General features: G+C 44.4%; 1 protein-coding gene across 1 annotated transcript in view; it reads left to right on the top strand.

Annotated features, from left to right (window-relative positions):
* CNTNAP4 (contactin associated protein family member 4) overlaps nt 1-22,025 on the top strand; it is a 330,264-nt gene that overhangs the window by 205,046 nt on the left and 103,193 nt on the right. The window contains 3 exon segments of the mRNA XM_030886583.2: nt 2,146-2,401; nt 15,167-15,316; nt 19,780-19,951. Of these exon segments, the coding sequence (XP_030742443.2) occupies nt 2,146-2,401; nt 15,167-15,316; nt 19,780-19,951 (578 nt within the window).

Raw genomic sequence — 22,025 nt, forward strand, 5'->3', positions numbered from 1 at the left:
AAAAAGGCGTTCAAAGAGGAAAAGGAAAGGACATGGGGAAACGGACGGAGGGGCACGAGCAGACCTTTTGTAGACAAACAAGACCCGAGGAGCATAAACCTACAAAACTGCTACCACTCACGAGGGGTCAGGTGCACCGGGCAAATCCCACTGAGTTCTCACCTGAGCATTTTGCCATTGAACCTGTGAGAAATCAAAAGCCATCTAAAACCAGTTCTTGGCATGGATGAGGGAAATGCATAGTATTTTATCTAGCAGTGGAAATGTGTGCAGTATTATTTTTTGTTGGGCAAACAATCTGAGAGTACTTGTCAAAGCCCTATGGGTACAAGTTGTTTTATATCAAAGACCCGTGCGTGAAGAAACAGGTGGTGTATTTATTGCAACTCTGGGGAGAGAGACGAACGCTGGCGCGAATGCCCCTCATCGGAGAAATGGTGCAATGGAAAGGAGATCATTCACAGAATAGAGCATTACCGACGCGGTAAAAAGAACACATTGGGATGATGCTTTTCAATCGGCTATCACTCGGTCAGGAAACAGGATACAGGAAAGGGTGCCTAGCATGCTGCCATTGTTCGGGGACTTGGAACTTGCCGCCCTGGGCAGATCTGAATGAAACTCTGCCCAGGACCATGCCATCTTCACCATTGTGCCTAAGCGTGAGCCCGTTGTTGCAGACCCGGTGTCAGTCTGTCGCCTTGAGGGTCTTCCTCTGTCTCGCTGCCCCTCCACTTCACCAAGCATGAGGTCCTTCTTCAGGGACTGGTCTCCCCTGACAACTTGCCCAAAGTATGGAAGACAAACTCTCTCCATCTTTGCCTCCACGGAGCACTCCGGCCGGTTTGTCCTGTGGGCAGTCCATGGTACTTTCGGTTCTCTTCTCCAGCACCACGATTCAAACGTCTTGATTCCTCTTTGGTCTTCCTTACTCAATGTCCAACTTCCACATGCCTACGAGGCAATGGAAAATACCATGGTTTGGGTCAGGCATGCCGTAGGCCTCAAAGTAACTCCTTGCTGCAGCGCATTGACCTCATACAACTTGTCTTTTGATCTCTTGACTGCTGCTTCCATGATTATTGACTAGGGCTCCAAGCAAGACAAACTTCAATCTTATACCCGTTTATCGTGATGCTACCTCTTGGTCCAGTTGTGTGGGGTTTTGTTTTCTTTACACTGAGTTCGAATCCATCGTGAAGGCTACAATCCTTGATCTTCATCAGCAGATGTTTCAAGCCCTCCTCACTTTCAACAAGCAGGCTTGTGTCTTCTGCATATTGCAGGTGGTTAATAAGCGTGCTTCCAATCCTGATGCCGCATTCTTCTTCATACAACACAGCCTCTCTGATGATTCGCTCCCTGTCAATGTGTAAAGCATGGCTCTTCCCTTTGTACAGCATGTAATCCTAAACCTGGAGGTAAATGCATTCAGACTTACACTTATTTCTGTGTATGCCTAATCATAGGCACAGAACAAAGGGGCTCTGGTGGCCCTGTGGGTTAAGCACTGAGCTGTGAGCCTCACCACCTGTGATTCAAACTCCCCAGCCACACTATGGGAGAAGGATGAAGCTGTGTGTGTGTGCTCCTTAAAGACTTACCGTCTCAGAAAGCCTGGATAGGTTTGCTGTGGGTCAGCAATCAACTTGATGGCCGTGAGCTTTGGGTTCATGGACATAAGATTCGAGGAGGGTGGACAAAAATATGCAAAGACTTAATACTCGTACGTACAGATACTGATTGCTTGGGTCGGTGGAAGGCCGAAGCTGATAAGCAGGTGTGAGCAGCAGAAAGCAAGGGCCAAGTAGAAGCTGAAAAAAGCGAACTGGCTTAAATACATCTTTATCAGATTCAATTACCGTGAGCTACACGCCTTGCATTGAGGTTGAGAAAATGGGAGCGCAGGATGTCAACCAGAATCCCTCAGAAGAGATTCGCCTGGCCACACTGTCACCACAGAGCCTGAAGGATCTTGAGGATCATTGGCCTTGTCGTGTTGATTGCAAGGTCTATAGTTGTGATTGTGGTTGACACGTGAGGATGATTTGCAGTGATAAAGCCTCCTGGGTGAAGATGTGAAATCCCCTTGTGCCTGGGATGTGCGCCTCACCCTGTGTGCCTTTTCTTGTGCTTGCTTCTCAGGGCAATGTGTCCTTCTCCTGTTCGCAACCACAGCCGGTGCCTGTGACTTTCCAGAGCGCCAGGAGCTTCTTGGCACTGCCAGGCATTGCGGGAGAGGATGCCGTTTCTGCCACTTTTCAATTCCGAACATGGAACAAGCAGGGCGGCCTGCTCTCCACGGACCTGGTCTCAGGAGGTCTCTTGCTCTTCCTTCAGGATGGGAGACTTAGACTGACCTTCTTCCAGCCGGGGAGACTTCCCAGTGACCTCACAGCAGGTAAGCCAGGAACCCCCGCGGGCTAAACATATGGACTTGGACCATGTCAGCATCTCTGTGTCCCTGCTCTGCAAACCTTCCCACTGAACGCAAATGCAATCCTCCTTTCTTCAAGGAGTACTTGAGCTACTGAGCTGATCCTTATCCTTCCTTAAAGGAACATGCCCCTCACTTTCCTTTTCAGTCGGGCTCCAACCCTCCCCCTTCTTATTAACCAGAACGGCGGGGATGGGATGGACAAACAGTTCTGACACGAAGGGCAATGTGGTTCCTCACATGTCCTGACCTAACTCCCCGGTCCGGCCAGATCACGCAGGTCCCCAGATTGCTAAGTCTCCCGCAGGCCTCATGCACCGACTCATGTTCAGGGGGGTCTCCAGAGCCCAGGTAGGTGTGAGCAAGTATATGCAAATCTGGAGGTTGCCTCTAAATCCCGTTTAAAATAAAGTGTCTGCCGGATAGAATTTGTATACGAGTCATAGGCTTTTTGAGCTGTTTACAGATTGGCAAGGGGCTGGTCTGAATGTCGGACAAGAGCTTTGAAGTGCAGCCAAAGCCCAAGGGGATTCTAGCCACAGACATGCAAGTGTTCAGTCAGCTACACCAGAAGGGGAGAGGACAGGGTTTCTTATTTGTTCCCTACATATTTGGGATGAAAGGGGGATTATGAGATAGGCTGAAACTAGCAGGTGGGGCTTAATGGCTTGGCTATGGTTTGGGATTTTGGGAAGATGAGGCATTTCCAGGAACCTGTCTTAAGCGTTGCTTTGTGGATGTGGAGTGGGTAGCATGGATGGCCATTGAGTGGGTTCTGCCTTGTGGCGCCCCCGTGTGTAATAGAATAGAACTACCCGTAGGGTTGTCTTGGCTGGAGCATTAATGGAAGGAGATCATGAGGCATGCCTGCCTGTCCTGGGTGGGTTAGAAGCGACAGCCTGTAGGTTAGTCATTAGTGTAGTAGAGGTTACACGTTGGGCCATCATCTGCATGGTCAGTAGTTCGAAACCACCAGCACCTCTGAGGGAGACAGACTGGGCTTTCTACTCCCATCACCAGTTACAATCGTGGAAACCACCTGGGGTCACCAGGAGTCAGCACTGACCGGATGGCAATGAGTTTCTGTCTGAAGGTTAGTGGTGGAGTGAAACCAATTGTCCTGCCAAAGGCCCTTTGCCTCTGTTAATCAATCCCTAGAAGTAGAGTGACTTCCACGTTTGGCTGATAATCTTAATCAGTTTAAACCCATCAATTGCACCGCAGGGGAAAGACGAGGCTCCTCCTCACGTCTTGGTTTACAAAGACCTGCGGCTTTCAAAAAGTGGATGGAAACACTCCATTATGTTTTATATCATCTTTCCATGAACTTTTGGAAGCTCTCTCATCAGTGCCCGTTACTTGAGTTCTCATCTGAATGGGTTCTAATATTTGTCTGGTTCCCTAAATAGATAATGTGTCAAATCAAAACTACTAAGTACGTGTTCATTTTCTCTTTGTGTGATAGTCATCAATTTGTCTTACGGGGATCCCTGTATCTGTAACATTTGAAAGAGCCTTTCTGATTCAGTGCACGATAAACCGCCCAAATCCACGTCATTAAACCACAGCCAACATACCTAGAATTGGGTTTTTTCCCCTCATAATTTTCAGGCCTCAGGAGGGGAGACTATCTGGAGACTTGTCTCTGTTTTGCACTTACTGCCCTGCTGTATGTGTAAAGAGATGTGGAAAAAATATATTTTCTGCTATTGATAGACACTTGACAAGTGATTGACTTATCAAGAAACGTGCTATTGCTCATCCAGTGACGACTGGGGCTCATTTTCAGTTCTGAGTATGGCAGGGCAACGTGGTGATGGCAGAGGAGGATTGAATCCTCATTCCTCTTTCACGAGCTTTGTGTCTTTGAACAAATTACTTACCACATCGAGCTCCCTGGCGTCCTTTGGCATGTGAAGACAGCATTGCCTGCACTGAGATCTTACACTGTGGGGGAGGTGGCTTTTTTCTTTCTTTCTATCTTTCTTTTTTTGACAACAGAATCCTCTCCTATTGCATGTCCCCTTCCCTTCCGCTCGTTTCTAACCCTTGAAAAATAACCTTCGATGTGTGAATTTGTTTGTTATTGTCATTGGGCAAGTTTCAAAATCGTGCTCAGTTGGCCTCAAATGGCTAATTGGCCTTCTTGAGTAGGAACAGATGGTGACCAATCTGTTTTGAACTCACTCGGAGGAAGGAAGTGGGAGAGGTGGGGGTCACCCCATGTGCTCTTGTTCTACAGGCTGGGTTGGTAAAGAGAGGGTGGGACTTCTAAGTGGCTGGTTTTATTTTCAAGATTAGTGTTGGAGTGGAATATATCAGGGCCCCGGAAGATGGAAGGGGGAGCTGGGTGTCTCTGAGCGCCTGAGACAGCCAAGAAGCAAAGATGTCTTCTGGGCTTGCTCTAGGTATGCAATGTTGTACCCTACATCGTTCATTAAACTAACTTGCTGATGTACTTCGTGCAGTCGGAAGTATTGAGGGAAGGGAGGATAGGAAGAGTGTGCAGAATGCCCCCACTGGGGCGCCAGATGGAATTCTTTCCACGCCTAGCCTGTGCAAGGTATTGTTTTACTGATTACACGTAATATAATTAAGGTGACTGTCTTAGTGTCTCGGAAATTAATGTCTAATTTAGGTCAGTGCTTTGGGCGAGGGATATTTTTGTCTCTTCATTAAAATTATATAGCTCTTAACCAGAGATCTCTATCACTGCTTCATGTATATACATCAAATAACATCATAGCCAAACAACAAGAGGTCACACTGGGGCAGCTCCTCCCATTAATTCAATAATCGCTCTTGAAAAACAATTTAAAGCAGCCCTTGTAGCCACTGCCTCTATGTGGCCAAAATCATAAGCTATGACTGGACGGAAGAGGGGAAACATTAAAATTCGTAAACCAAATTCGACTTATATGATAAACAAATGTTTATTGTTTACATAGCTTTTTGCTGTTGTTCATGTATCACTGCGGATTAGAGGCATGAGCTGAAAGCCCCAAATTAATTGTCATCTTTAATGTGTTAGTCTGGCTAGACTAGAGAAACAAATCCATGGACACACATATGTGTATAAGGAAGAGGTTTCTATACAAGAGCAATTATTTATTAAGTAAACATCCCAACCCAGTCCAGTTCAAGTCCATAAGTCCGATATGAGCCCATATGTCCGATACCAATCTACAAAGTCCTCTTCCGACTCTTGAAACGCATGCAATGAAGCCAAATGCAGGATGAGCACAAGCCAGTGGGTAGCAAGTCTTTGGGTCCAGTGGCGTTGTAAGCATCTGAGCACCGGCAGGGGTCTCTACGTGGCTTCTCTGACTTCAGATATCTGGTTGCGTCCATGTGGCTTGTCCGGCTCAGGGCACTAGGGTAGTTCCATGTGTCTTGTCAGCTGCAATGTCTCCCGGGAGTGAAGGAGTGAGAGAGAGTCTCTCCTGCCTCCAAGGAGGAAGTACCGGATTTCCCAGAATTCTCATGAGAAGGCCATGCCCACAGAGAGGCCTCGTTGGCTATGATCTGATTGACAGGCTAGACTCCACCTCTACATTCTTAATCCTCAAATTGACAAATGATTATATAATGACCACAATAAGCTATGACTGGATGGAAGAGGGGAAACATGAAAATTTGTAAACCAAATTCAACCTCTATGATAAGGAAACTCTACAAAGGCAGACACAAATGTTTACCATTTACATAGCTTTTTGGTGTTGTCCATGTAGTGCTGCAGATTAACGGTAAGAGCTGAAAACCCCAAATTAACTGTCATCTTCCTAAGAGGTACTGTGGTGTGACTTTTTATGTAACGCTCACAATGTGATAGATTTGCAGGCTGGGGCGGAAATAAATTAATCAGTGTCATAGTAATAATTAATAGACTCCCCCAAACGATGGTCTAAAAATGTAAGCCCGCCTTTAATGTGTAGTTTATTGTGATGTATTTGACATCCTCTGAAGTGTTTATATTCATGGTGTAATTTTCAACCTCTTAAAGAAACTCCTTCATACAATGAGAACCCCATGAAGCTTCAGAATGACTTTGCAAGCATGCATATTTAATCAATTACTAGGTGAAAGACTCTTTTTAAAAATCCCCTAATCTTTAAATCCATATACAATATAAAGCATAATGACGTCATAGGAGCTTGTGTGATTATTTCCTAAGTGACTAATAAGGGCCCTGGAATACCTGCAGGTGGAACCAACACAGGTAACAAATGGTTACATTGTAGCTAACCCAAATGTGCCTTGAAATGTCAGTTTGTCCTTCCCTCATTTTTCCAGGTTCTTTAAAAATATTAACTTCTGCTAGTTCCAGCAAAGTAAACATATTTTCCACGGGAAACTGTACTATGTATGTGGTAGATGGCCGAGTGGTCAGTATGTTCTCCCAAAGACCAAGGCTTTTTTTTTTTGTTGCAGAAGAGAAAGATTAATTTGTAAGGACCAAGGCTTTTCATCTATATTTCATGAGTATGATGTTCAATATTAAATCGGTTGTCAGCATGCATCAGAATGACTCTCCAAAGAGGATCAAGCATGTATTCATCCATCAGTATCCATTTATATTCGATAGTTCCATTGCCTAAGAATGGCTTAGTTTTTCTTGGCTCTGAGATTATATATATATGTATATATATATAAAATCTACTCACTAGGTTTTAAGAACGTAATGTTTTTGTTTTTTACAACGAATCAAGATTAGCTTGTGTTGAGAAAGACTTGATGTGTGCAAATGTTGGAATGATGAAGCTATATTTTTAACGCGTGACGTACAGTTGTGCCAATTGTCACTTCGGGTGATTCAACCATGTGATGGCAGACTGTATATTTTTTGAGAGATCTAAAGTGTATGGTACTCGAAATGATGCAACACGCGACCCTGCGTGACGCATTAGTGGTTTGATGGTAGAACTGCATGGTGGAGACCCGAGTGTGAGTCCTGACCAGTGCACCCCATGTGTAGCCACCATGCACCCATGTGGAGGGGAGGCGTGGGTGTGGCTGTGATGCTGAGCAGGTTTCAGCAGAGCTTTCCAACAAGGACAGACGAGGGAGAAAGGCCTGGCAATCAACTTCCAGAAAGCAGCCATTGAAAAACCTATGATTCCCAATGATCCAATCCCCAGCGGAGAGAAAGCCACACAGCTGAGAAGCACTTATTGGTTTGTGCTTGGGGTGACCTTGCATCAGGAGCCGACCCAACGGCAGTTAGCAGCAGCAGCAGCATAGCAACAACATTTAAAGCCCTCATCACGACAAAATAGGGTCGGTTTGATACAGAAATGTCAAAGAAAAAAATGAAATTGTTCAAATGGCTTGAAGGATGCAGAGAATCATACAGTCGCTGCCCTATTTAAAACAAATGACTGTCAAATTGGAGTTCTCTGCTGTGATTTTAGCTGTTCTGCTTCTGCTTTTGCTTAAAGGTAAAAAGAAATCAGTTACAAACAAGCCTCCAGCTCCCATGGGTGGGTTCTGGCAGGGGCACAATTGCTCGGCTGGAGATCTTTCTGTGTTGCTCCCTTTCCAAGCACCTGAGACCCCCTGGCGGTGGGGCAGACTGCTTGTCTTGCCTTGCTTTCCCCAGGAGACCCCATTCTTGTAGTTGTCCATCTTCTAATTCACTGGTGGAGTAGCCCTGCCTTTCAGATAATAAACCTGTCACTCCTTTAAAGCCCTGCCCTTTATTCCAGTGATTTTGTGCCAATGACCTCCACGTTCTCGTCTTGACAGGCGCCGGGTTGTGATCCGTATCTTTCCTTCCGGTTCGTGGATACACTCTTCAAGAGATACCTGAGGCCGGGCAAGACTCTTGCCTTGCCCCTTGAGTCGCCCATGTGTAATGAATGCCTTCTGCACCTTTGCTACGAATCTACCCTGTAGAACAGGCATCGTTTTTGCTTCATGGATATCATCCATGTGGAGTTGTCCTGGGTGGATACGACTTGGTGGCCGTTCTGGATACCTTTGAGAAGCATGGGAATTCCAGAACATTTCATTGTGCTCCTGCGGAACCTGTACGTGGATCAAGAAGCAGTTGTGTGCGCAGAACAAAGGAATACTGTATGGTTTAAAGTCAAGACCAGTGTGTGTCCTCTCACCAGACTTATTCATTCTGTGTGCTGAGAAGCCATCTGAGAAGATGGACTGTATGAAGAAGAATGTGATATCCACATGGATAACTATTACAATCTTACAAGCTATGTTTTTATAAGCCGTTTGGGCTGGTAGCTGCAGATCATCTGAGGAAGCAGATGGAGCCCTTGGCTACCTGTGTTTTCTGTGTTTATGTGGTTTGGGGCTGAGAAGGATGATCACGGGACGGAAGGAGGAAGAAGGGAAAGAAAGAAGAAAGGCTCTTCTACACATTCTCCGCTTCTCCCGCCACCTGTAATTGCAACCACTTTATTGTTCTATTCTTCCACGATTCCTTTTGGAGTTGCTCAGCCGAAGACCACCATGAATGTGCCCATAGCCCAATGAGTTGGGTCGATCACTCTCGTCAACAATAGGAGCACACGCACTGGGCAGGCATGGCTCGGGCTGAGTTAGGATGACTTACAGAGTTTAGTGTTGGGTTGCCTGAGGAGATCCTGAGGAAGTGAAGGATTGCTCTACCTTGACCGCTGTCAAGCAGTGAGGGCTATTCTAGGACCGGGTGAATGGCCAACACGAATCTCACCTAGAAAGGTGGACGCGTGAAATAAGAGGTCATGATGAAGCATCAGCAGTTCATTCTTTTCAGTGGAGGGAGAGTGGTTTGGTACTTTTGTGGTTTGCACAGAGCTTGGCTCGGATCTGTGTTTGGTTAAGATTGTCCTGTCATTTCAATCCTCGACTTTAGTCTCATTCCAGTCACAGAGTGGCTATGTATGAATGTTGGCCCTTGGCCATTCATTATGTTCCTCAGAAGCAACCAAGAGCTCGCTGGTAGCGAGGGCCCAGTTCCTAACTGTGAGAGGCTGCTTCTCTCCTTCTCAAAGTTCCGTTTTTAACTGAAGCAAAAACGTCCTGTGACCTCCTCGCCTGCAGGCCAAGGGGATGTGGCTTTGGAGAAAGTCTCTATTTCTGGTGTGAGCCTGTAACTCACCAGCTGGCTCTGACCTGGGCTGGCTTTTGTATCCTGCCTCAGCCTCATTTTCTATGTAAGTGAGAATGATGTTAACTGTGGTGATGATTCCATGACGCAATGCATATAAAGCACAGAGGACCCATTTAGACTAAGAACTCAAAAAGACCAAGCTATTCGTTTATCATCCCTGTTATTCTCACTAGCAACTGATTAACAACTGACCGTATCCCCTAGACTCAAAAGTTATTCATTGGGGTGGGGGGTGGGGGCTGTACTCAACTCACTGCCACCGAGAAGATGTCAACGCCTCGCATCCCTGCAGGACAGGGTAGAACTGCCCCTCTGGGTTTCTGAGAGGGAAACTTTATGGGAATAGAAAGTCTCCTCGTTCTCCCTTGGAGCGCCTGGTGGTTTCCAACTGCTGACCTTTCGATTGCAGCCCAATGCACGGCCACTATGTCACTGGGGCCATTCATTAGACGTAGCATCTAGGTGTACAACATCAAGAGCAATCTACAGGCACACCTTGTTTTACTGCACGCAACTTCATGGCACCTTGGACACAGGGTTGTTGGTTTTTTTAGTACACAGGAGGCTTGTGGCAACGCTGCTTCCATTCCAGCAAGTCTGTCGCCCCGTTTTTCCGATCGTAGATGATGACTTTGGGTCTCAGTGTCACAGTCTCATCATTCTCCCAACTGTTCAACCTTTCATCATGTGCTTGCCCACTTAGCAGGTTCCTGTGTCGTGTAAGCACCATTTTTAGATGCTCCAGGAAACCAGGAGCTTTCTATGGCGGACTTTATCAAAAGAGTTGCTTGACTGTGGTCGGGAACTGAACCCCCACTATCTCTCAGGCTTTCCTATGTGTGCATCGGGACTTCAAAAAGTTTGTGGAGAAATGCAGCTCAGACATCGTAGAATTTTTCCATGGACTTTTTGAAGTGCCCTGTATTCTATAAAAACTCTCAAATTCCTCCTTTTCTGGTCGTGTTGCATTCAAAAAGGACTTGCCTTTCTCGGACCTGGGTGTAAGAAAGAGTTGTATACTTACAAAGAAGGATAGCGAATCTGATGAATAAATTACCATTCTCATTATGTAGTGCTCTGTGAAATGAATTACATGGATTCCTCATTATTTAATTTGCGTAATAAATCCCATTGGCAGGTAATAGCTCTCCTCATCACAGACTCATGACATCTAATACAAATGAGATCGGAGAATAGCCTTCTGGTTTCCCCCCAAACATGGCACCGCATCAGAGCTAGCTGGCTGGTTCGATGATTGCATTTAACTGTGGAAATTAAAGACGGGGCTCTCCTGGAAGTCTTTTATGTCTTCTTTTTGTTTATTTACCACATATACTTGTGTATAAGCTGAGTTTTTCAGCACATTTTTAATGCAGTTTTTGTGGTAAACTTAGGTGCCTCGGCTGATATTCGGGTTGGCTTAGACTCGAGCATATATGGTATTTATTTATTTATTTGGCACCTTGCACATTGACTGTTTCGCTCCAAAGGTTTCCTGAGCCTTTGACTTAATCCTGCTGCAGTTGTCAGAGGAGTGAGACCTAGAATTGGCACCTGGACTAGCACTAGCCCTGTGGCATCCATGGCGCCATTCCATGATAAGACAAGCACAGGCAGCTCTCAGATATACTGTGAGCCCTGTCCAGGCCCCTGCCCTAAAGCTAGTCACACACATGTTTTTGCTTTTCCCAGTATATGTGAAAGTTTTCTTCTTCTGACACTTTAGTCAATTAAGTGGGCAATAGCAGATGTCTTAAAAACGTATTAATCTTAATTTAAAATACCAACAATTACTAAAAAATTGCAACCCATCATCTAAGCTTTCTGAGAGTTGCATTTTCTTTCCTGGACAAAGGGCTCCCTTCAGTGTTGCTGGTTACTGACCCGTCAGGGTGGTGGTTGCTGAAGGTGGCCATGGCAGTGACCGTTGCTTAAAATAGGACAACCACGAATTGGAATCATTGATTGACTCTCCCTTTCACTTGAATGCTTAGGGGCCAAATTTCAATAAGAGGTCAGAGGAGAGAGGGAGATGGAAGGTAATAGGCATTTGATGGAGCAGTTAGAACACACAACATTTGCCCATGAACTTGACTGTCTTATACGGGCATGGTAAACTTTTGCCACAATGACAGTGCTATCTACTCTCAGTGATTTCTGGTTACCAGAACAGGTTTAGTCATGCAAAAAAATCTTGAAATATCGGGGAAGTTAACCAAAACGTGACACAGAGTGGGAAGTTAGCACATGCTGTTAGGAAAATGGCGCCAGTAGACCTGCTGAATGCAGAGTTGCCAAAACGTTCGATTTGTGAAAGAATGAGTGCGTCAGCAGTGAAGGGCAGAAAACTGAGACACAGCAAAACCAGGCACACCAGTGATATGGAATTTCCTCAGGGACTGTGGTCAATAAGGCCTTGCTGTGGCATTTAAGCACACGGTTATTAGGTCTGTCTTTCATGTAACTTTCCCCTTAATTTTCTCTTATTCATGTTGTCCCTATTTTACAAAAGCCCCAGTCTGCACTGGGTTAGGCGATGGAACACACATCTCCACAGGTAGTTCTGCTGATGAGGGAGGGACCATCTAGAGCAAGTCCAAGATGACAGCACAGGGGTGCCGTGCATTTAAGACCCTCCCTAAGCTTGGAAAAGAGGTGGGGGAAGACAGGCCAAGGGGGTGTGGTATGAGTGTGGGAGACGTGTCTGTACTTTTGACACAGCTGTGTAGACAGAGTTTCCTAGTAAATGTATCCTCTGAAAGAAAGCTATGAATGACAAATTTGGGACATTTGATTTATTTTAGTCCCATCTCATACCAGCAGGAATTACATAACATTTTTCAGTTGTCTGAAATAGACAGCTCTTAGAAAATGTGCCTAAAAGTATCAAACCTACGTTCTTTGTACGCATTTCACTTTTCAGGTTTCATGAACCAAATCAGAATTTGGTCTTTGATAAAGAGATCTATGTATATACCCACCTAGACACACACACATACGTACACATGCCACGTGATGTCACGTGAAAATGAGCCTCCCTATTCAGGCTGCAATGAGTTTTAGACTAAGCGCAGCCAGAGCAAAGAACTGAAATCACCTCTGGGAAGCTTCAAAGCACTTCCTCGCTGAAAGCGCAGGCTAGACTCCTAGTAGAAAATAGCTGGAAGGGAAGGGGGGATACACAAGGGGAAAAAATGGCATACAATATCAGAAACCAGGCCTGTGACTTTTAAGTTTAGTAGGGCAGGTATTTTTGTTTACTGATTCGATCTGTGGAGTCATACAGCATTGACTTTTCAGTGAATCCAGGCCTGAGTAGTCAATCTACAATAATATGCTGATGACTGAGTTCTGCAGTGTGGTTGTTCTGTACTGCAGAGAGCCTTGCAAATTTCACTGCCTTCAACAGAAATACCTGTGCAATTCTGTCTCATATTTATGAGACAGGGACTGTTTAAGGAGGAACATCTTTCTGAGGCAGTAATTGTTATCTTGAATTTTAAAAACATATAGGAATGTTATATGATATATAGTATGTGATATTGATTTATCTCTAGTGAACTTAGAAAATAGAGAAAAATATAAGAGTGCATGAATGCAACCACAATTCTATTGTCCAAAAATTCTATTTATTAATAGGGATATTTTATTTTAGTCTTTCCTCGCTATTATATAAAAATTAGGAGCATACTTAGGATTATATATCTGCGATTTTTCACATTGCTTTATTGTTTTACATTGTATAGGTAATCCCTGATTTATGTTGGGGTTCATGTCCAACAATTCCTGCGTAAATCAGATCTGAAGTAATTTGAACACCTTTCTGGTTTTGTTTTTATGACAATTGCCTTTATTATCAGTATCTTTGTAAATCAGATCTTTGTCTATGGGGGATTCCTGGAATGACAGCACCAACATATTATAGGCTACAACATTGTATGCGTACAGGTTACTAAACAACAACAACAAACATACATACATACACACCCCGAAAACTGGACTGTTCTAGTGTGGGCCGTCACAACTCTGGCACGTTGTTATACTGGGGACTGCCAGTGTCCCTGTCAATTGTCCGCTTTTATTAATATCATTTTTATGACTGATCTGATAGAGTTGTAAAGTATTCCACTAGAAGATATAAAAGATAACTCCCAGAAGTGCACAGAAAAGCAGATAAAGCATTTCATTGGATAGAAACTCAAACATTTCAACGTTACTCGTACGCTTTTCTTAGCATCTTCTTCTACAAGCTCAATGACGTGGCCGGGGGCTATCCAAACACACTGGGTCAAATAACCAGAACACTTTCACCATTGGTGTTCATTAGGGTCTGAGGTTATATTCTCCTGATGGAGGCCCGTGGGCTTCCCATGACCTTTGTTGCTGTGGTTGGCAGGTGGCACTGAGTTGGCTGATTTATAGCGACCCTCCTTTGTGCAACACGGGGACACATTGCCGCGCCCTCCGCCTGCCTTACGGGCCTTGCTGTGACATTAACTCAGTCCTTGGTTCCTAGGAGACAACTCCAAACCTTGGGAATTGACTAATGGAGTTGTCTTTACAAAGATGCGTGACGGCACTGTGGGTGAAGTGTTGGGCTGCTAACTGCAAAGACAAAAGATGAGGCTCTCCGCTCCCTGCAATGTCCAGCCTCAGAGACCCCAGGTAGCCTCACTGTGAATTCAAATCCACTTGATGGCAGCCGATTGGTTTGGATTTGTCCTCTAGAGACTTTCAGATCATACCGGAAACTATAGGTGGATGAGATGACTCAGGTGGGGCTGGTCAGGCCCAAAAGACCACCTTGTGATGTGGGCTGACTCAGTCACTCATGACTACCTAACGAGGCCTTGGGAAGGGCTCAGGACAGGAAGGTGCTGTGGGCGGCCTGGTTGGGACAAGACATCAATGCCCCTGGAAGGGTACTGTATCTCTCCGGGGGACTTGGAGAGTCCAGGTTGGGAATCCTCCCACACTTTGCCCTATACCTTCTTTCTTTGTATCCTTTTTCCTCTCAAAAAGCCCTGTAACCAGTAAGCATAGTGCTGTGCATGCATTCTGCGAGTAATTCTAGCAAATGATTGCACCCAAGGGAGTAGTGGGAACCTGCAGGTCAGCAGTGAGGGAGAGTGGAGACCACAGAATTTATGGCTGGTAACTTAAGAAGGTGGAGGGAACCCCTAAATTTGTAGCAAACAGATTGGAATGGAAGGCGCCTGGGGAGGGGCCGGTGAGAAGTGGCATCTTTCAGGGACGGGGGAAGATCCGGACTTCGTAGCCAGAGTTTGTCCTTGACATATGAGGCCTGACCTAGCTCTGGGGTCAGGGCCAGAGGACATGCAGCATGAGCAGCTGGTAGCAGAGAAGTAGGAATTTGACATTTTCCCAACCGAGGCCCTAGGAGAGGAAGATATTCATCCATTTTTTCCCACATAGAGCAAACTCATTTCCAACTTGTCTCCCTTCCCCTCCTCGTTTGGTTTTCTCTTTATGAACACATGCGTACGCTTGTCTGTGAATGACAGACGTCTATATTATGTATCAGTGTTTCTAACCGCACGCTTGTCGCTTCCACCGTTCGGCGATCTCTCTTCTAATCCAGTTCATCTCCGCAGGTGCTGAATTAAATGATGGGCAGTGGCATTCCGTCGCACTATCTGCCAAAAAGAATCACCTGAGTGTGACAGTAGATGGACAGGTGGCCTCAGCTGCTCCTTCCCTGGGGCCTGAGCAGATCGACTCCGGTGATGCCTATTATTTTGGAGGTAAGGGGGGGCGGGCAAACCATGTTGGGAGCTGGACCCTGTCTGCATTCACCATTCCTCTGTCTTGGGGAAGTCATTATGACTTGACTATGTTAATGCGATTGATCTTGTGTTGACGCTGACCCCTGCCCAGGCTGTGGGGCAGACTAGGCCTCAGTTTTTGCTGGAAAAGGCCCCCGGGGCATTTTGTGATTCTTCCTGAGTCCCTGGAATAGCTTTGAACGGCTCACTTTCTGCTTGTAGCCCAGTGGTAACGCAGGCACCACCAGGCCACCACCCATGTGAATGCTAAGGAATGCATTCTCATTTTCTTGTGACTCAGGAGTGCAAACTAGACATTCAAATGCATTTCGACCAGCTAGACTTGTTTAAAAACGGTTGTGATGTCTGTGATCGGGTCAGTTGCTAGGAGACTACCCTGTTCGGCTGTAACTTTCAGACATGCTGTCTTTCCTCCTGTCAAACGGCCCTTACCTGTTGCTCTCCCCAGCTTCATGAGCTGATCTCATCACAGCGGTTCCCTGATCATACCCACTAGCCCCTTTAGCCCATCCTGACTGCTTTCCCAGTGCTTAGGACAGGAGGGCAAGAGTGTGCCAATGGATACATAATTCAGCTTGAGTACATGTGACGACCTCTCTGTATCGCTGCACAATGAGACAGGGATGCAAATAAAACCAACTAAAACCCTCTGCCCTCGAGGGCGCCAGGCAGGCAGGCATACGTTTACAAAACCAGGACTTTGGCCTTCAGCACCAGTTCATCTCCCTTGGGAAGCAGAAACAGGAAGCCTGGGCCGGCCTGTGGATGTTGGATGGACCTAAGAGTCTGGCAAGGAAATCTTTGGAAATGGAATGAATCTCTATCAGTAGGAAATTAAAAAAAAAAAAAAAAGGAAAGAAAGAAAAAGAAAACAGGTCTGTAACCTTAAAAACTGCAAAGTTGTGCATGGGTCAACAGTAGACGCCCTTCTAATCCTGGCTTGAGTCCTTCCTTATTTTTACCAAGCTTGGCATTCTCCTGTGTTTGCCTCTAAGTGGTTATTTCTCTCTAGCATCTCTTCAGAATATGGTGGCAGGAGTCCAGTCTTGACTTGTCACCAGTGCCGCACAGTGAATCAGTTCACGTGGTCTTTCAAAGGGAGCGCAGGAACGAACAAACAAAAGCCCCATGTTTGTACACCATTGCTGTGAATCATCTTGAGATAGGTCATTGCTTCCTTTGCACCACGCTTTGCTCATTTCTGAGTCAGGCTGTTTACAAAACTTTTCAGACTATATTATTGATTTCAGTGGCAACTCACGGAAACATATCTTTTTTTTTTTCCCAAATAAATAGTCATCTATCAAAAACAATTTCACCAGGAGGTTGCACTTCAAAGGAAAAAAAAGACTTAAAAGCACATGAAAGGAGAAAAAAAAAGTTAAAGTACATTATTAAATGTTGTAAAATAAAAGGATAAAAGGGTTGTAAATCATGAAAATAAAATGATCATTCTTAAAGTACTTTGCATCCTACATGTTCTGGTTTAACAATACCCAGCTATTTTGTGTAGAAAATATTCTCTAGTGATTGTTTTTATTCATTCTCTAATGATCCATATTTTAGAAGAGTTTCAGACTTAGAGAAAAATTGCCAAGAGAGTAGTTCAGAAAGTTCCCATATACCTCGCATCTCCTCTCCTCTATTAATACTATATACATATATATACACACACATGTATAAACATTAACTAATGATTGTTGTAGTTTTATCTGCGCTGCCCAGTTTCAGAAAGAGAGTTTGCATAGCCCTGAAATCTCATTTGGCTTCTAGGATCAAGGGGCCACTATCTGACTTTTGGCTTTCTCCATCTCCTCAGGGTCTTTACAATTTAGCCATTACAGATGTTAAGAATCACCCTGACATCATTTGCAAATCCAGCATTCCCCAAGATGACCCTCAGACTTGATCATTCACTCAAGGACTCAAAGAACCCAGCCAAGCTGTTAGGCTCCGTGAAATCCATTGGGGTTCTTAAGTGACAGGATTTCTTACAGATTACAATCAGCCAGGGGAAGAGGGCTCTCCAGGTGCCAACTAAGGAACTTCCATTTGTGTCCCCCCAGTGGAATCCTGAAGTGTGGGGGCTCTGTCCTGTCGATGTGGTTGATCCCCTGCTGGTTGATCTTCTAGAAGCTGAGTTGACACTCCGTGAATTAAGGCCATGAATTGCATCGTTAGTGTAGCCTAGCCAAGGTGGCCCCAAATTCCCAGGTAAAGAAAGACCCTTTATCCAGAAGGACATTCCAAGGCATTAGAGGCTCTACCTCAGAAGTCACGGGCAAAGATCAGATCTCTCTTTGAACAAGCTAAATACCTTACTGCAAAACTCCCTGTATGGGATCATTGTACGATTAAAGGGCACAGTCTACAACACAAGCTGGGAAGCCGAACCTGTGTGCAGAATTGTCACTTGCCCCACCACCCCTTTGTGCAACGCGAACACCATCCATCTAACAGTTTCCATAAAATCTAACCCAGCATCTCACTGCTTAGCACTGTGACATGTGGTGATAACTTAGCTGTCATCCTCAGAGTACTTAACTTGCTGACTGCCTCCAGTAATGGATCCATCCATTAATTCCACATTAGGTATTCTCTGGAAATCACCCTCTTTTAGAACTTTCAGATGGGTTCAGTGCTGAGCTTCTCCGCTGTTCCCTTAGATCAACGGTGAATGCCTCTATTCATAGACTAACGAGACTAACCTGGGTTGAATCCCTCTTTGTTCTCAGAATCTCTTATTTATCATAAGCGGGGATAGTGATGCGACGATACCCGAGCGTGCTTTCTGTGACGTTCCGTGACCTTTCCTTGTGCCCGTGGGTTTGCTTCGCTTTGCTCTCCAACAAGCCTAGGTGCACCATTTATTTTATTCTGCGAGAGTTTGAGATGTGTCAGAAAAACAACAGCTGGAGGAAGGGAGATTAGCAGAAGTGTTTATATTCCCGGCACATTATAGTTGTCCCCTAAATATTAATGAACTATTGTCCTTCAGTCCTTATCCCTAGCATTTTTAATTGGTTAATAAGTCATCTAAAAAACACATTGAGATTACCGTAACTATAGCCGCTCACACAGAAGATTTTAAGCATTTTAATGGTGCATAGTTTCCTGTACAATAAGATGAAACTCGGTAAGCATTGATGACTTTTTTTTTGATATATTATATTTCAGATTCCCGTCTCCATTAGTGGAAGATATAATATTTCAACACACCCAACATTTGTTTGTAATGTGACTGTTAGCCCTCCCTTGCCATAGGAATATATTTTGTTAGGACAGCAGAGCATTAGGGAAAATACCCTCAGTCAAAACACTTAATTATCATGGAAATTCCCAGCTAGAAAACTGGCCTGGGCTACAAGGGTTAAGAAGTTGCTGATTCACTTCTTATTCTTTGAATTTGTGATCGTGGTTGACAAGCAGAACGACAAAGAAAGATGAATAAGGTGCGTGTTCATGCTCCATCAAATTATTTACTTTTCTGGGATAGAGAAATACTTAGAACATCATTAAATCCAAGGCAAAAATGGTTCATGTTCTTTTATTATTATTTAAATCGCTAGAAGCAAGTCTTAAACAAATGCTAGAGGGAAAAAAATCAATGTGAATGGAACATCCTTTAAGAGGCAAATAATCAATGAAATCATAACAGTAAAATGATTTTAGCATGAAACCAGCATGACTTATTAGAATACATGCATCTGTGCCTTTAATGTATATGAAAATGATTAGACAGCGGGTAATCTTATTTCAAGTCAACCCCTGTCCCAGAGTTGACCTTCAGCAGATAGGTGTCTAATTGTTACTGATTTATCTTTTCTTCACGACAATGTACATTTTCATCCTCAGTGTGCCCCATTTTGCAGTCCCTAAGACCGAGTTTCTTGAATTAAATGTCATTTAATGTGGTTGGCTAACAAGATCAGATTATTATGATTCTAGACTGATATTTATATCTCTGTCCTTCACTAAGATATATGTTCTACCTATCTGTATAGATATTATCTATTATCTATCTGTCTGTCTATCTATATATAGCTCCAAGAGGGGTCTTCAGAAAATTCGTGGAAGAATGGAATGGAAAGTTAGGGAATTTTCCCATGGACTTTTTGAAATGCCTTTGTATATAAAATTTTAACTATTGGCCAAAGCTGGTATACATGCACATTATCATTATAGCCGCTGTGCCTCCCGTAGATTTGATGGAATCAAGAACAAGGTGCTTTGTATGAATTCATACAGTTTTACAATTCGTCATTTAGATCAAACTGGTAAAAACTGCATTGGTTCCTCCCCCATTCCCTTCAATTAGATAAGCATCACATAGCTATTTCTTCTTCTTTAAATGCAACGTTCTATCATCTTGATGATGTGCACAGCGTTTATTTTTGTCTTATTTTATTATTTCTTATCAGGTTGTCCTGACAACAGCTTTGGATCCAAATGCCAAAGTTCATCTGATGGATTTCAGGGATGTCTGAGGTTCATCACTATCAGTAACAAAGCGGTGGACCTGATTGCAGTTCAGCAGGGGGCCCTCGGGAACTTCAGCGACCTTCAGATAGACTCCTGTGGGATCACAGATAGGTAAGGACAGTCGCACTTCTGTGTTTTGACCGATTTCCAAACTTCTGGCATCAGATTAAGCACACTGACTGCCAGATGTGAGCTGTTTCTTTCCTCTTTCCCACTATGTCCTGCTCCAGAGAAAAGGGATTCTATTCACATTAAACTTGAGAAATACAACTTTGGTTTTATACATGCTCTTTTCAAATGGCAAAATGTAGATCAAAGATGTGTTCGTTGTCGGCACATACATGTTACCAAAGTCACAAAGCGTAAGATTGTTGCTGCTAACATTATGGATGGTTGTGGTGTGAGGGGTCACTCGTGAGTGGTCTTTCTAGTGATTGTCTTGTAACCTCTACCACATGACTGGACGGAACGTAAGGTGCCTGTGGCCTGCCAAAGATTGGGCAGCTCGTTCACAGCGCCCATAAGGTACATGAAACCCTGTAAGGGCGGGGTCATGCCAACAGATGTATGGAACTCCACAAGTGGATTGGTCAGCTTTACCATTCCACTAGGCTTAAAAGGAGCCATTCCAGTGGTGGAAAGAAGAGACAGGATCAGAATGTATCCTTTGGACTAGGAGTTCTGAATCTCCTAGACCCAGAAGCAGAGGCTGAGAAGTCCCAACAGAGGCAACAGACCAGGAAACTGGCAGGAGACAGTGTGGTGGGTTTTCTGGTCCGTGGATGGAGAGAACGGCGTGCGTTCAGGCAAGAGGCTTGCTGGTGGGGGAGGATGGTGCCTCTGGGCCTGTGACAAAGCCAGGATTGGTGACTCAAAAATCAAAAGAGCTGAGTGCTTTCAGGCCAAGGCCGGTTGGTTGAGTGGAGTGGCTCTGGATACCTATTGGCTGAGCTCTGAGCTTTGTAAGGATGACAGGGACTGGGCTGGCCCAAGGGGCCCAAGGGCTCAAGGGTGAGAGAGGCCGGTGGGTGGGCATGGCTGGGAAGAGACTGGTCTGAATGAAGAACTGTATGGATTGGATTTGTTTGTTGTTGTTTGGATGTTGTTTGGATACTGAGTGGTAACCTATAATGTGCTGCTTTCCAAATAAGCCCCGTGATCATGAGGATTGTCTGATTTCTGAATGGCCACTACAACCAATTCTTGAGCCCAACCGAGAAGTAGAGGGTGCTGTGGAGGGAAAACTGGCATCAGGCTTGGTGGAAACTGAAGGTGGGAGAGAGGAAATGGGCCTGACCTCCGCTTCATAGGACTCGGCCTTAGCTGCTGCTGTTGCTAATCGTTAGCTCTCAGATGCCCCCTTATTACCATTTGTACCCTGGCTATGAATATATCAAAAATGCATTACTGAACTGAATAGATTCAAGTACCTTGTTAGAAAAATGGACCACCAGGTGGTGGTCCATTAAGAAGCAGGCTTTTGTCACTCTTGACAGTTGCATATCTTTCAATGCAAGGGCACTCAACTGCTTGCTGTCCTCCTAATGCGCACCTTCAAGAACCCATTACCGCTTCTCTGCAAGGAAAGGGAAAAGTAGCTACTCCTCCAGAAAAGCTTGGGACGTTGTATCGATGACGGCATGAGGACGGCCAGAGAGATTCAGTGAGAGCAACTGTAAGATGCAGAAAGGGCAAGCCTGGGGAATGAACTGGAGAAGATAACTTTTACAATAAAAATAATTTTTAAATGGTTTTAGGTGTGCACAAGTATAGCCACATATTCTTGTCAGTCATAGTTTAATATCAAGGCTACAGTTTTAAATGCTACAGGAAATGGGATGTCATGTACATTCCAGATATTAAAAGTTTCCTAGTGTTGCCAATCTCACTTTTACTCTGCAACCACTGATGTTCTCTAGCTCTATCATCTATCTATCTATCTATCTATCTATCTATCTATCTATCTATCTATCTATCTATCTATGTAATCTATATATATGTGCTTGTATATAGGTATATATGTAGATGCATTCTGAGTTTTACAAAGGAGTTTTTTAATTCGAATGTAAAATTTTGTGAACATATGCACTCCTATATTTATATCCGGTAGACTACTTAGTAAAGTAGTTTGTCCTATTTTGAACACTAATTGAAATTCAGTGTGATGGCTAAAAGTCAAATAATT

Source organism: Echinops telfairi, unplaced genomic scaffold (assembly GCF_000313985.2).
Source record: "Echinops telfairi isolate 266 unplaced genomic scaffold, ASM31398v2 ScPeMD7_2291;HRSCAF=2852, whole genome shotgun sequence".
Taxonomy (NCBI): Eukaryota; Metazoa; Chordata; class Mammalia; order Afrosoricida; family Tenrecidae; genus Echinops; species Echinops telfairi.